Below are 14,348 nucleotides of genomic sequence, written 5' to 3'. Positions count from 1 at the left end.
AATAAAATTTGGGACTTCGGTTGGTCGCAGCTGAAAGTGCTTCCTAGGTAACGGCTGCTGCCGTGCATTGTTAACTCTCACATCCGGCCCCCTTGAAATTATTATCATCAATCTAGATCAATTCGTTGCATTTCCCCCTGTAAATTTATTTTAATACAGTTCACCAGCTGAGACCAGTCGCTGTTCCTCCCTGACCCAAGCCTGCTACTGATAGTCGTTGCCGTTTAGTTTAAAACTTTGCTACTGAATTTTTTCATACATCATACGGAAAGTCACCATGAGTCAGTTAGCGGAATTTCAGCATGTTCTGCAAGAGTTTAGTCCTCTACTCGACTCGTACTGGCCATACGTTGTGGGCATTGTATTGGGAATTTTAACAATGATAAGGTAAATGGTGATGTGTTGCTTGACGATTATTTGTGACTCGGACCATTGCATGCCTTCGATATAACACGTGGGATTGGGTACATAAGCGGGTCGAGTTTTAGGGCTTATATGGGAGGACCGGACTGTCCCAGCGAGGAGAGAATCGATGGGAAAACGGTTGTGATAACTGGGGCTTCGAGCGGTATCGGTAGAGAAACAGCTTTAGAACTGGCAAGGAGAGGAGGACACATAGTTTTGGCTGTCAAAGATGAAGAAGCTGGGAATAAAGTAGCCGAAGAAATACGAGCCATGCCTAATGGAAAGGCAGACGTTAGAATTGTGGACTTGTCTTCGCTGAAGAGTGTTCGTGCCTTTGCCGAAGATCTGGGTATGATGTGTGAAGCAAAGACTGAGTGAATCTGGTGTTAAATTGATCTACATTCTCTTTTAGAACTAGACCAAGTCGATATATTGATCAATAATGCGGGAATCGCTTTTCATCCGTATGAAAAAACTGAGGAAGGTTTTGAAATGCATTTTGTCACCAACTATCTTGGTAATTGTCCCGCATGCTAACAGTTGTTTCCAATCTATTAACATTACGACAACACTTGATTCTTGTACTTTACTTGCTTTTAATTCACCCATCTCAGGACATTTTTTGCTGACGCATTTACTGCTGCCGAAACTCAAGGCAGCTAAACAAGGTAGAATTATAAATGTCTCAGCTCAAGCCCATATAGCTAGTGAGATTCACTTGGACGATTTGAATTTGGAAAAGAATTTCTCCCCATTGGAAGCCTTCGGACAGAGCAAACTTGCTTTGATACTCATGGCTAGACACATGAGTAATGTTTTGAAAGGTAATTAGATTAGCAATCATTTCTATTGCAATTTACCATCGTTAATTTGCAAGTTTAGATGCACTCTCCACATTTCATATTCTAGATACGAATGTGACGGTGAATGCGGTAAATCCTGGGCGTGTTAGAGGAACGCGGCACATGAGAAGATCTCCGATCAGTTCCACGTACATAATAAAGTTATCAATGCAGCCATGGATGTGGTTACTACTTAAAAATCCTGTGCAAGGTGCACAGACGTCGGTTTATGCCGCTGTATCTACTCAGCTGGAGAAAAGCACCGGAAAGTATTTTAGGTAAGTACAGATACACTTTAATCCAATTGAGTTCACGTGAATCTATTCGATGAACTGTTGGCAGTAATTTGCTTAACTTTACTAGCGATTGCGATACGAAGACTCCGTCACGGAATGCCATGGACGATAAACTAGCCGAGATACTGTATTCAAAGTCACTTTTGCTCGTACAACCATTCGTGGAGCTTCCTGAGATTGTCACAACGAATGAGTGAACACTTCACTACCAAGCGAACACAGAACAGCTTGGGAAGATTATAGTGTTACACAAAATTCTGCAAGTGAACAACCAGACTCGACTAATTATTACATAAGTATCGTCAGCTGATATATTATAATTGTTTTTTACCAGAACCCATTTCCATTGCTATTGGAATTGAGTATAATATTTCTGTAGAAGGTGAGTGCAAAGTTGATAAGTTAATTCGGTTAAAAAATCGGCGCACTCGGTTTTCTAATTTTAAACCAATATACCAGAGTATTGTTATTGTCAGAAAATTGTCAAGAATCGTTACTCGGTTTATTTACTAGATCTCTGACCAGATTTTGTATCCGAATATTTTCTACTAAAATATATTTATATTAAGTGGCATTCAACCTTGTCCATTTCTCACTAGTTAGCCACAACCATTTCGCTAGCTTCTCATCCTTGGCTTGTGGAGCTGTGTCAACCTCCTTGCAATTGCTGGAAAGAAAAGTACCTCCTTATTTTAGTCCGTAGGTGGGGGAAGGAGCAACATATAAGCTTGATCGTGAAAAAGGATTTACCTAAAGTATTTACCACTGACGTGTGTGAGACTTGGATCCAGTGCGGCGTATATACAAGTTTGGGCCCCCTGTTTTGGACTCTTTATGAAGGGCCATGCAAAGGGGTAAAGAAAAATTGTACTGAGTGTACTATTGTAAAATCCCATATGCCGTATTATATCAGTATCGACAATCCCAGGATGAACGGCATTCACAGTCACTCCTGTGCCTGCAAAACCAAATTACTGTTTTCAAGTATGAGATTAGAAACGCAGCAGTGTGGAAAAATGTTGGTGACACCAACCCTGGAGTTTTCTTGCCAGCTCGTTAGTGAAAAGAACATTTGCCAATTTGCTTTGCTCATAAGCTTTAGCTGGGTCGTAATCCTTCTCACTGTTTAAATCTTTAACTTTGATTTCGCCACGTTTATGCGCTATGCTTGAAACATTTATAATTCGCGATGGAGCGGAGGCTTTAAGCCTGTCCAGCAGTAAATTTGTGAGCAAAAAATGTCCCATGTGATTAACCCCCAGTTGAGTTTCTATCCCATCTTCCGTTGTGCTTTTTGGACAACGCATTACACCTGCATTATTGATGAGAATATGAAGCTGCGATTGTTCTGAAACATTGGATAAAATTCTTTAGAATCACTGCGGTTACAAACTATCCTAATATATAGAGCTGTTAATCAAAAGACAGAGACTTTACAGATTCACCTTTCTTAAATCTATCAACAAATTGACGAATACTCTCAAACGAGCTCAGGTCACACTTCCTGCAGTAGACGTATTTGTTGTTCGTTTGTAAGACTATACTTTGACGCGACTGAAACAGAAAATGCAGGGACATAAATTGGATGCGCGGGTAAGCAAGAGAGAGTAACAAAGGTTTGCAATTTCTAACGGTTAGTAACAGACGAGTTTCGACTTGGTTTCGCCTACCTCTTCGCACTTATACATATCCCTGCATGCCATGATAACCTTGGCGTTCCTCCTGGCCATTTCCAGCGCAGTTTCTTTACCAATTCCTGTATTAGCCCCAGTTATTACGACGACCTTATCTGTCAGTTTCTCTTTGCCATTGTAATGGGTACCACCAGTGTGCGCCCTGTGTAAAGTGAATTTTGTAATCGGCTGCAAGTGTGGAGTCCGGGGTAGAGAATATGAGGAATGTACAATCGATTTGTGCAAATTCTATACGAATACAGTACCCTGAAGTACATACGTATCCAACACACTGTCAGTTACATGTTATATGAAAACAGCCTAGGTAAGGTTAGGTTAGCCAAATTGACGAATTACTTTTTCAAGCTTGCCAGAGCAACGACCGTGCATGGAAAGCTGCAGATAAAAACTATTTTCGGCGGTGTCCAAACCATCGTTAGGCCGAATAGGGTTACACGACATTAAAGTATACGACACGCTTTTCCTGTTATCTGCATGCTGTGAGAAAACCGGCCTTGCGATGCCCGATTCTTGAACGAGTCACGCGTGTCACGTGTGTAGCGAAGCCGCAACGAGCGTATTTTAAACACAGTGCCGGCATAAGAGTTTTACGCGCCCCGGGCATTGGCTCATTATACACCCGTGATTTTTCAAGATTAACGAAGGTTTCTAGACGCGCTAAAAATGATGTAAATTCTCTGTACGATTCCAAATGATGAAACTGAATTGACATGAGACTTAGAGACATCACCAACTACCAAATTTAGCGAATGACATCCGCACGTATTAAAGAATGCTTGAGGATATGAAGTAGTAATTCTCTTTGAATTTCTTTGTGCATACCTGACATATTTGCTCCATACGACAAAGACGAGCTTTTTCAGTTGATTCTGTTACGGGGCGATAATCAAGCAAGTGTTCTTTGATTTGAACCTTTCCGTCTGAAGTATCCACAAATCTAATTGTGAAAGACATTTGTTCGACGTGACTAATGTCTGGCATGCGATCTAATATTATGAAGAAATACTTGGATTTTTTTGTGATATCTTAATCTAGTATGGTAGATTTCACTCGACGATCTAGTTGTTCGATAAGCTCGTTTCAAATCCTTTTTCCACAATGGTGATCGTGAACTTCACGTCATCGAATTCGTCTTACATGTTCAATTATAACAGGATCAAACTTCCCTATTAATTCAATAAGACCTAGAAAGTTGCCATTATTCAACGTATCCAAACGATCGGAGCTTCTTCGAAGGCGAAATTATTTTTCGTTAAATATAAGACAATCACTATTAAGCGCTCTAACGCAGCTCTCCAATGTGCTGCTTCCGTATTGATCTACAAACGTAAATCAATGTCGACTCCGGTACATTTTCGAAGGAATCTTTCAGTATCGATCCATTTTTGGTACGATGAAAAATGCTCCCCGCTTCTTTCATGACTCCGTAAATAGTCTCCAATATGCTGCCAGCTATTACTCGAGATCCCTTGCGTGCTTAGTTTCGATTTAGGAGATTGATCAAAGGGCTTACAGCAGAAGCGATACACGCGGTCCATCAATCTCGAATACTGCAGCCAGTTTCTAATTGTAGTTTTCCCATTCGAAAGCAGTATTTCAAATAAGAACATCGGAAAAACTACGGTATTTGTTATCTCTCGGAAAAGAGGCTAGTTTTAGACCCGCAGGTGCATTGTTCAGAATTATCGAAATTTTCACCAAAAATCCAAAGGGTAAGCCTATTTTTTTGGCCAAAGATTTTTTCGTCTCGCAATCGATTTGGATGACCATCTCAAGAGTAATTCGACCCCGAGAAACTCAGAAAACACATCAAGAAGAGCGTAGGAGCAGCAGCAGAGAAACGACGATGAAAATCATGAGTTTTTCGGCTGTAACTTCTCAGCGATCGCTCGCAGCGTATTGGGACTGCGCTCAATCGATTCCTCTCGCAAAATTACGTCGGAATAGTGCCTGAAAGAATTTATTGCAGCACTTTTCGGAATCGTCGAAATTTTCGTCAAAAATCCAAAGGGGTAAGCCTTACTTTTTTGGTCATTTTTAGAGCCGAAAATTTCTCGTCTCGGAATCGATTTGTATGACCATTTCTGGAGTAATTCGACCCCCAGGAACTCAGAAAACACATCAAAAAGAGCGTAGGAGCAGCAGCTGCGAAACGACGATGAAAATCATGAGTTTTTCGGCTGTAACTTCTCAGCGATCGCTCGCAGCGTATTGGGACTGCGCTTAATCGATTCCTCTCGCAAAATTACGTCGGAATAGTGCCTGAAAGAATTTATTGCAGCACTTTTCGGAATCGTCGAAATTTTCGTCAAAAATCCAAAGGGGTAAGCCTTACTTTTTTGGTCATTTTTGGACCCGAAAATTTCTCGTCTCGGAATCGATTTGTGTGACCATCTCTAGAGTAATTCGACCCCCAGGAACTCAGAAAACACATCAAAACAAGCGTAGGAGCAGCAGCAGAGAAACGACGATGAAAATCATGAGTTTTTCGGCTGTAACTTCTCAGCGATTGCTCGCAGCGTATTTGGACTGCGCCTAATGGATTCCTCTCGCAAAATTACGTCGGAATAGTGCCTGAAAGAATTTATTGCAGCACTTTTCGGAATCGTCAAAATTTTCGTCAAAAATCCAAAGGGGTAAGCCTTACTTTTTTGGTCATTTTTAGAGCCGAAAATTTCCCGTCTCGGAATCGATTTGTATGACCATTTCTAGAGTAATTCGACCCCCAGGAACTCAGAAAACACATCAAAACAAGCGTAGGAGCAGCAGCAGAGAAACGACGATGAAAATCATGAGTTTTTCGGCTGTAACTTCTCAGCGATCGCTCGCAGCGTATTGGGACTGCGCTTAATCGATTCCTCTCGCAAAATTACGTCGGAATAGTGACTGAAAGAATTTATTGCAGCACTTTTCGGAATCGTCGAAATTTTCGTCAAAAATCCAAAGGGGTAAGCCTTACTTTTTTGGTCATTTTTAGAGCCGAAAATTTCTCGTCTCGGAATCGATTCGTATGACCATTTCTAGAGTAATTCGACCCCCAGGAACTCAGAAAACTCATCAAAAAGAGCGTAGGAGCAGCAGCAGAGAAACGACGATGAAAATCATGAGTTTTTCGGCTGTAACTTCTCAGCGATCGCTCGCAGCGTATTGGGACTGCGCTTAATCGATTCCTCTCGCAAAATTACGTCGGAATAGTGCCTGAAAGAATTTATTGCAGCACTTTTCGGAATCGTCGAAATTTTCGTCAAAAATCCAAAGGGGTAAACCTTACTTTTTTGGTCATTTTCAGAGCCGAAAATTTCTCGTCTCGGAATCGATTTGTGTGACCATCTCTAGAGTAATTCGACCCCCAGGAACTCAGAAAACACATCAAAACAAGCGTAGGAGCAGCAGCAGAGAAACGACGATGAAAATCATGAGTTTTTCGGCTGTAACTTCTCAGCGATTGCTCGCAGCGTATTTGGACTGCGCTTAATGGATTCCTCTCGCAAAATTACGTCGGAATAGTGCCTGAAAGAATTTATTGCAGCACTTTTCGGAATCGTCGAAATTTTCGTCAAAAATCCAAAGGGGTAAGCCTTACTTTTTTGGTCATTTTTGGAGCCGAAAATTTCTCGTCTCGGAATCGATTTGTGTGACCATCTCTAGAGTAATTCGACCCCCAGGAACTCAGAAAACACATCAAAACAAGCGTAGGAGCAGCAGCAGAGAAACGACGATGAAAATCATGAGTTTTTCGGCTGTAACTTCTCAGCGATCGCTCGCAGCGTATTGGGACTGCGCTTAATCGATTCCTCTCGCAAAATTACGTCGGAATAGTGCCTGAAAGAATTTATTGCAGCACTTTTCGGAATCGTCGAAATTTTCGTCAAAAATCCAAAGGGGTAAGCCTTACTTTTTTGGTCATTTTTGGAGCCGAAAATTTCTCGTCTCGGAATCGATTTGTATGACCATTTCTAGAGTAATTCGACCCCCAGGAACTCAGAAAACACATCAAAAAGAGCGTAGGAGCAGCAGCAGAGAAACGACGATGAAAATCATGAGTTTTTCGGCTGTAACTTCTCAGCGATCGCTCGCAGCGTATTGGGACTGCGCTTAATCGATTCCTCTCGCAAAATTACGTCGGAATAGTGCCTGAAAGAATTTATTGCAGCACTTTTCGGAATCGTCGAAATTTTCGTCAAAAATCCAAAGGGGTAAACCTTACTTTTTTGGTCATTTTTGGAGCCGAAAATTTCTCGTCTCGGAATCGATTTGTATGACCATCTCTAGAGTAATTCGACCCCCAGGAACTCAGAAAACACATCAAAACAAGCGTAGGAGCAGCAGCAGAGAAACGACGATGAAAATCATGAGTTTTTCGGCTGTAACTTCTCAGCGATCGCTCGCAGCGTATTGGGACTGCGCTTAATCGATTCCTCTCGCAAAATTACGTCGGAATAGTGCCTGAAAGAATTTATTGCAGCACTTTTCGGAATCGTCGAAATTTTCGTCAAAAATCCAAAGGGGTAAGCCTTACTTTTTTGGTCATTTTTGGACCCGAAAATTTCTCGTCTCGGAATCGATTTGTGTGACCATCTCTAGAGTAATTCGACCCCCAGGAACTCAGAAAACACATCAAAACAAGCGTAGGAGCAGCAGCAGAGAAACGACGATGAAAATCATGAGTTTTTCGGCTGTAACTTCTCAGCGATTGCTCGCAGCGTATTTGGACTGCGCTTAATGGATTCCTCTCGCAAAATTACGTCGGAATAGTGCCTGAAAGAATTTATTGCAGCACTTTTCGGAATCGTCAAAATTTTCGTCAAAAATCCAAAGGGGTAAGCCTTACTTTTTTGGTCATTTTTAGAGCCGAAAATTTCTCGTCTCGGAATCGATTTGTATGCCCATTTCTAGAGTAATTCGACCCCCAGGAACTCAGAAAACACATCAAAAAGAGCGTAGGAGCAGCAGCAGAGAAACGACGATGAAAATCATGAGTTTTTCGGCTGTAACTTCTCAGCGATCGCTCGCAGCGTATTGGGACTGCGCTTAATCGATTCCTCTCGCAAAATTACGTCGGAATAGTGCCTGAAAGAATTTATTGCAGCACTTTTCGGAATCGTCGAAATTTTCGTCAAAAATCCAAAGGGGTAAGCCTTACTTTTTTGGTCATTTTCAGAGCCGAAAATTTCTCGTCTCGGAATCGATTTGTATGACCATTTCTAGAGTAATTCGACCCCCAGGAACTCAGAAAACACATCAAAAAGAGCGTAGGAGCAGCAGCAGAGAAACGACGATGAAAATCATGAGTTTTTCGGCTGTAACTTCTCAGCGATCGCTCGCAGCGTATTGGGACTGCGCTTAATCGATTCCTCTCGCAAAATTACGTCGGAATAGTGCCTGAAAGAATTTATTGCAGCACTTTTCGGAATCGTCGAAATTTTCGTCAAAAATCCAAAGGGGTAAACCTTACTTTTTTGGTCATTTTCAGAGCCGAAAATTTCTCGTCTCGGAATCGATTTGTGTGACCATCTCTAGAGTAATTCGACCCCCAGGAACTCAGAAAACACATCAAAACAAGCGTAGGAGCAGCAGCAGAGAAACGACGATGAAAATCATGAGTTTTTCGGCTGTAACTTCTCAGCGATTGCTCGCAGCGTATTTGGACTGCGCTTAATGGATTCCTCTCGCAAAATTACGTCGGAATAGTGCCTGAAAGAATTTATTGCAGCACTTTTCGGAATCGTCGAAATTTTCGTCAAAAATCCAAAGGGGTAAGCCTTACTTTTTTGGTCATTTTTGGAGCCGAAAATTTCTCGTCTCGGAATCGATTTGTGTGACCATCTCTAGAGTAATTCGACCCCCAGGAACTCAGAAAACACATCAAAACAAGCGTAGGAGCAGCAGCAGAGAAACGACGATGAAAATCATGAGTTTTTCGGCTGTAACTTCTCAGCGATCGCTCGCAGCGTATTGGGACTGCGCTTAATCGATTCCTCTCGCAAAATTACGTCGGAATAGTGCCTGAAAGAATTTATTGCAGCACTTTTCGGAATCGTCGAAATTTTCGTCAAAAATCCAAAGGGGTAAGCCTTACTTTTTTGGTCATTTTTGGAGCCGAAAATTTCTCGTCTCGGAATCGATTTGTATGACCATTTCTAGAGTAATTCGACCCCCAGGAACTCAGAAAACACATCAAAAAGAGCGTAGGAGCAGCAGCAGAGAAACGACGATGAAAATCATGAGTTTTTCGGCTGTAACTTCTCAGCGATCGCTCGCAGCGTATTGGGACTGCGCTTAATCGATTCCTCTCGCAAAATTACGTCGGAATAGTGCCTGAAAGAATTTATTGCAGCACTTTTCGGAATCGTCGAAATTTTCGTCAAAAATCCAAAGGGGTAAACCTTACTTTTTTGGTCATTTTTGGAGCCGAAAATTTCTCGTCTCGGAATCGATTTGTATGACCATCTCTAGAGTAATTCGACCCCCAGGAACTCAGAAAACACATCAAAACAAGCGTAGGAGCAGCAGCAGAGAAACGACGATGAAAATCATGAGTTTTTCGGCTGTAACTTCTCAGCGATCGCTCGCAGCGTATTGGGACTGCGCTTAATCGATTCCTCTCGCAAAATTACGTCGGAATAGTGCCTGAAAGAATTTATTGCAGCACTTTTCGGAATCGTCGAAATTTTCGTCAAAAATCCAAAGGGGTAAGCCTTACTTTTTTGGTCATTTTTGGACCCGAAAATTTCTCGTCTCGGAATCGATTTGTGTGACCATCTCTAGAGTAATTCGACCCCCAGGAACTCAGAAAACACATCAAAACAAGCGTAGGAGCAGCAGCAGAGAAACGACGATGAAAATCATGAGTTTTTCGGCTGTAACTTCTCAGCGATTGCTCGCAGCGTATTTGGACTGCGCTTAATGGATTCCTCTCGCAAAATTACGTCGGAATAGTGCCTGAAAGAATTTATTGCAGCACTTTTCGGAATCGTCAAAATTTTCGTCAAAAATCCAAAGGGGTAAGCCTTACTTTTTTGGTCATTTTTAGAGCCGAAAATTTCTCGTCTCGGAATCGATTTGTATGCCCATTTCTAGAGTAATTCGACCCCCAGGAACTCAGAAAACACATCAAAAAGAGCGTAGGAGCAGCAGCAGAGAAACGACGATGAAAATCATGAGTTTTTCGGCTGTAACTTCTCAGCGATCGCTCGCAGCGTATTGGGACTGCGCTTAATCGATTCCTCTCGCAAAATTACGTCGGAATAGTGCCTGAAAGAATTTATTGCAGCACTTTTCGGAATCGTCGAAATTTTCGTCAAAAATCCAAAGGGGTAAGCCTTACTTTTTTGGTCATTTTCAGAGCCGAAAATTTCTCGTCTCGGAATCGATTTGTATGACCATTTCTAGAGTAATTCGACCCCCAGGAACTCAGAAAACACATCAAAAAGAGCGTAGGAGCAGCAGCAGAGAAACGACGATGAAAATCATGAGTTTTTCGGCTGTAACTTCTCAGCGATCGCTCGCAGCGTATTGGGACTGCGCTTAATCGATTCCTCTCGCAAAATTACGTCGGAATAGTGCCTGAAAGAATTTATTGCAGCACTTTTCGGAATCGTCGAAATTTTCGTCAAAAATCCAAAGGGGTAAACCTTACTTTTTTGGTCATTTTCAGAGCCGAAAATTTCTCGTCTCGGAATCGATTTGTGTGACCATCTCTAGAGTAATTCGACCCCCAGGAACTCAGAAAACACATCAAAACAAGCGTAGGAGCAGCAGCAGAGAAACGACGATGAAAATCATGAGTTTTTCGGCTGTAACTTCTCAGCGATTGCTCGCAGCGTATTTGGACTGCGCTTAATGGATTCCTCTCGCAAAATTACGTCGGAATAGTGCCTGAAAGAATTTATTGCAGCACTTTTCGGAATCGTCGAAATTTTCGTCAAAAATCCAAAGGGGTAAGCCTTACTTTTTTGGTCATTTTTGGAGCCGAAAATTTCTCGTCTCGGAATCGATTTGTGTGACCATCTCTAGAGTAATTCGACCCCCAGGAACTCAGAAAACACATCAAAACAAGCGTAGGAGCAGCAGCAGAGAAACGACGATGAAAATCATGAGTTTTTCGGCTGTAACTTCTCAGCGATCGCTCGCAGCGTATTGGGACTGCGCTTAATCGATTCCTCTCGCAAAATTACGTCGGAATAGTGCCTGAAAGAATTTATTGCAGCACTTTTCGGAATCGTCGAAATTTTCGTCAAAAATCCAAAGGGGTAAGCCTTACTTTTTTGGTCATTTTTGGAGCCGAAAATTTCTCGTCTCGGAATCGATTTGTATGACCATTTCTAGAGTAATTCGACCCCCAGGAACTCAGAAAACACATCAAAAAGAGCGTAGGAGCAGCAGCAGAGAAACGACGATGAAAATCATGAGTTTTTCGGCTGTAACTTCTCAGCGATCGCTCGCAGCGTATTGGGACTGCGCTTAATCGATTCCTCTCGCAAAATTACGTCGGAATAGTGCCTGAAAGAATTTATTGCAGCACTTTTCGGAATCGTCGAAATTTTCGTCAAAAATCCAAAGGGGTAAGCCTTACTTTTTTGGTCATTTTTGGACCCGAAAATTTCTCGTCTCGGAATCGATTTGTGTGACCATCTCTAGAGTAATTCGACCCCCAGGAACTCAGAAAACACATCAAAACAAGCGTAGGAGCAGCAGCAGAGAAACGACGATGAAAATCATGAGTTTTTCGGCTGTAACTTCTCAGCGATTGCTCGCAGCGTATTTGGACTGCGCCTAATGGATTCCTCTCGCAAAATTACGTCGGAATAGTGCCTGAAAGAATTTATTGCAGCACTTTTCGGAATCGTCAAAATTTTCGTCAAAAATCCAAAGGGGTAAGCCTTACTTTTTTGGTCATTTTTGGACCCGAAAATTTCTCGTCTCGGAATCGATTTGTGTGACCATCTCTAGAGTAATTCGACCCCCAGGAACTCAGAAAACACATCAAAACAAGCGTAGGAGCAGCAGCAGAGAAACGACGATGAAAATCATGAGTTTTTCGGCTGTAACTTCTCAGCGATTGCTCGCAGCGTATTTGGACTGCGCCTAATGGATTCCTCTCGCAAAATTACGTCGGAATAGTGCCTGAAAGAATTTATTGCAGCACTTTTCGGAATCGTCAAAATTTTCGTCAAAAATCCAAAGGGGTAAGCCTTACTTTTTTGGTCATTTTTAGAGCCGAAAATTTCCCGTCTCGGAATCGATTTGTATGACCATTTCTAGAGTAATTCGACCCCCAGGAACTCAGAAAACACATCAAAACAAGCGTAGGAGCAGCAGCAGAGAAACGACGATGAAAATCATGAGTTTTTCGGCTGTAACTTCTCAGCGATCGCTCGCAGCGTATTGGGACTGCGCTTAATCGATTCCTCTCGCAAAATTACGTCGGAATAGTGACTGAAAGAATTTATTGCAGCACTTTTCGGAATCGTCGAAATTTTCGTCAAAAATCCAAAGGGGTAAGCCTTACTTTTTTGGTCATTTTTAGAGCCGAAAATTTCTCGTCTCGGAATCGATTCGTATGACCATTTCTAGAGTAATTCGACCCCCAGGAACTCAGAAAACTCATCAAAAAGAGCGTAGGAGCAGCAGCAGAGAAACGACGATGAAAATCATGAGTTTTTCGGCTGTAACTTCTCAGCGATCGCTCGCAGCGTATTGGGACTGCGCTTAATCGATTCCTCTCGCAAAATTACGTCGGAATAGTGCCTGAAAGAATTTATTGCAGCACTTTTCGGAATCGTCGAAATTTTCGTCAAAAATCCAAAGGGGTAAACCTTACTTTTTTGGTCATTTTCAGAGCCGAAAATTTCTCGTCTCGGAATCGATTTGTGTGACCATCTCTAGAGTAATTCGACCCCCAGGAACTCAGAAAACACATCAAAACAAGCGTAGGAGCAGCAGCAGAGAAACGACGATGAAAATCATGAGTTTTTCGGCTGTAACTTCTCAGCGATCGCTCGCAGCGTATTGGGACTGCGCTTAATCGATTCCTCTCGCAAAATTACGTCGGAATAGTGCCTGAAAGAATTTATTGCAGCACTTTTCGAAGTCGTCGAAATTTTCGTCAAAAATCCAAAGGGGTAAGCCTTACTTTTTTGGTCATTTTTGGAGCCGAAAATTTCTCGTCTCGGAATCGATTTGTATGACCACCTCTAGAGTAATTCGACCCCCAGGAACTCAGAGAACACATCAAAAAGAGCGTAGGAGCAGCAGCAGAGAAACGACGATGAAAATCATGAGTTTTTCGGCTGTAACTTCTCAGCGATCGCTCGCAGCGTATTGGGACTGCGCTCAATCGATTCCTCTCGCAAAATTACGGCGGAATAGTGCCTGGAAGAATTTATTGCAGCACTTTTCGGAATCGTCGAAATTTTCGTCAAAAATCCAAAGGGGTAAGCCTTACTTTTTTGGTCATTTTTGGAGCCGAAAATTTCTCGTCTCGGAATCGATTTGTATGACCATCTCGAGAGTAATTCGACCCCCAGGAACTCAGAAAACACATCAAAAAGAGCGTAGGAGCAGCAGCAGAGAAACGACGATGAAAATCATGAGTTTTTCGGCTGTAACTTTTCATGCGTTGCTCGCAGCGTATTGGGATTGCGTTCGAACGATCCCTCACGCAAAAGTACATAAAAGAATTTTGATCTTCAAGATTTTTGCCAAAAATTCAAAGCCTTACCAATTTTTTGGGCGAAAAATCTTCCGTTTCACCCAGAGTTTGCGATTAGTCGAGTTTGTTTCGGAAGTGTTCAAGCCGATGTTACTTGAGTCACGGCAACTTCCAGTAAGTATCAGGAGAGCTTGTCAGTCGATACTTACAAATATACTTAATATTAGTTCCGACTCAAGACTGCGCGTTCATATCTGTACTTCGTATCATCCCAATTATCTGATAATTTATACTAAGGTTGGTTTACAACGCCTCGAGTAATGCAGGCTTCACTGTAATAAATAGTACAACGCATAGCAGATATGGACTTTAACAGCTCTTAAATTTTGGTACAAAATGTAAAGCATACATATACTATGACTATCTGCGTTACTAAAGGCACATAAAAATTTCCACA

At 42.0% G+C, this 14,348-nt stretch overlaps 2 protein-coding genes across 6 annotated transcripts; one reads left to right on the top strand and one right to left on the bottom strand.

Annotated features, from left to right (window-relative positions):
• The first annotated feature begins 233 nt into the window (after positions 1-233).
• Positions 234-2,117, top strand: LOC124408369 (retinol dehydrogenase 13-like). 3 transcript variants are annotated; one of them, XM_046885264.1, is made up of 6 exons: positions 234-387; positions 489-754; positions 818-922; positions 1,020-1,229; positions 1,315-1,525; positions 1,611-2,117. In XM_046885264.1, exons 1-6 carry the CDS (start codon positions 278-280, stop codon positions 1,738-1,740), a joined length of 1,032 nt encoding a protein of 343 aa, XP_046741220.1. In that variant the 5' UTR covers positions 234-277; the 3' UTR covers positions 1,741-2,117. The 3 variants fall into 3 exon arrangements, with proteins under 3 accessions (XP_046741220.1, XP_046741219.1, XP_046741218.1); XM_046885263.1 differs by having other exon boundaries at positions 235-387; positions 483-754; XM_046885262.1 differs by having other exon boundaries at positions 235-387; positions 474-754.
• Positions 2,028-3,746, bottom strand: LOC124408370 (retinol dehydrogenase 13-like). 3 transcript variants are annotated; one of them, XM_046885266.1, is made up of 6 exons: positions 3,574-3,746; positions 3,214-3,379; positions 2,989-3,097; positions 2,577-2,891; positions 2,294-2,501; positions 2,028-2,210 (listed from the first exon to the last, which is right to left on the bottom strand). In XM_046885266.1, the coding sequence occupies exons 1-6, from the start codon at positions 3,648-3,650 to the stop codon at positions 2,108-2,110; spliced, it is 978 nt and encodes a 325-aa protein (XP_046741222.1). In that variant the 5' UTR covers positions 3,651-3,746; the 3' UTR covers positions 2,028-2,107. The 3 variants fall into 3 exon arrangements, with proteins under 3 accessions (XP_046741222.1, XP_046741221.1, XP_046741223.1); XM_046885265.1 differs by having other exon boundaries at positions 2,028-2,226; positions 2,307-2,501; XM_046885267.1 differs by having other exon boundaries at positions 2,307-2,501.
• Between the last annotated feature and the right edge of the window lie 10,602 nt (positions 3,747-14,348).

The sequence above is a fragment of the Diprion similis genome, chromosome 7 (assembly GCF_021155765.1).
Source record: "Diprion similis isolate iyDipSimi1 chromosome 7, iyDipSimi1.1, whole genome shotgun sequence".
Taxonomy (NCBI): Eukaryota; Metazoa; Arthropoda; class Insecta; order Hymenoptera; family Diprionidae; genus Diprion; species Diprion similis.
Note: the sequence above shows the minus strand (reverse complement) of the source record. Positions and strands in the feature narration are given on the sequence as shown.

Coding starts and splice junctions, on each gene's coding strand:
- LOC124408369 (XM_046885262.1), top strand. CDS start 278: ATGAGTCAGTTAGCGGAATTTCAGCATGTTCTGCAAGAGTTTAGTCCT. Junction 755..817: donor TGCCTTTGCCGAAGATCTGG/GTATGATGTGTG, acceptor ATTCTCTTTTAG/AACTAGACCAAGTCGATATA. Junction 1,230..1,314: donor CATGAGTAATGTTTTGAAAG/GTAATTAGATTA, acceptor TTCATATTCTAG/ATACGAATGTGACGGTGAAT.
- LOC124408370 (XM_046885265.1), bottom strand. CDS start 3,650: ATGGTTTGGACACCGCCGAAAATAGTTTTTATCTGCAGCTTTCCATGC. Junction 3,380..3,573: donor GCTCTGGCAAGCTTGAAAAA/GTAATTCGTCAA, acceptor CACTTTACACAG/GGCGCACACTGGTGGTACCC. Junction 2,502..2,576: donor GCTGGCAAGAAAACTCCAGG/GTTGGTGTCACC, acceptor TTGGTTTTGCAG/GCACAGGAGTGACTGTGAAT.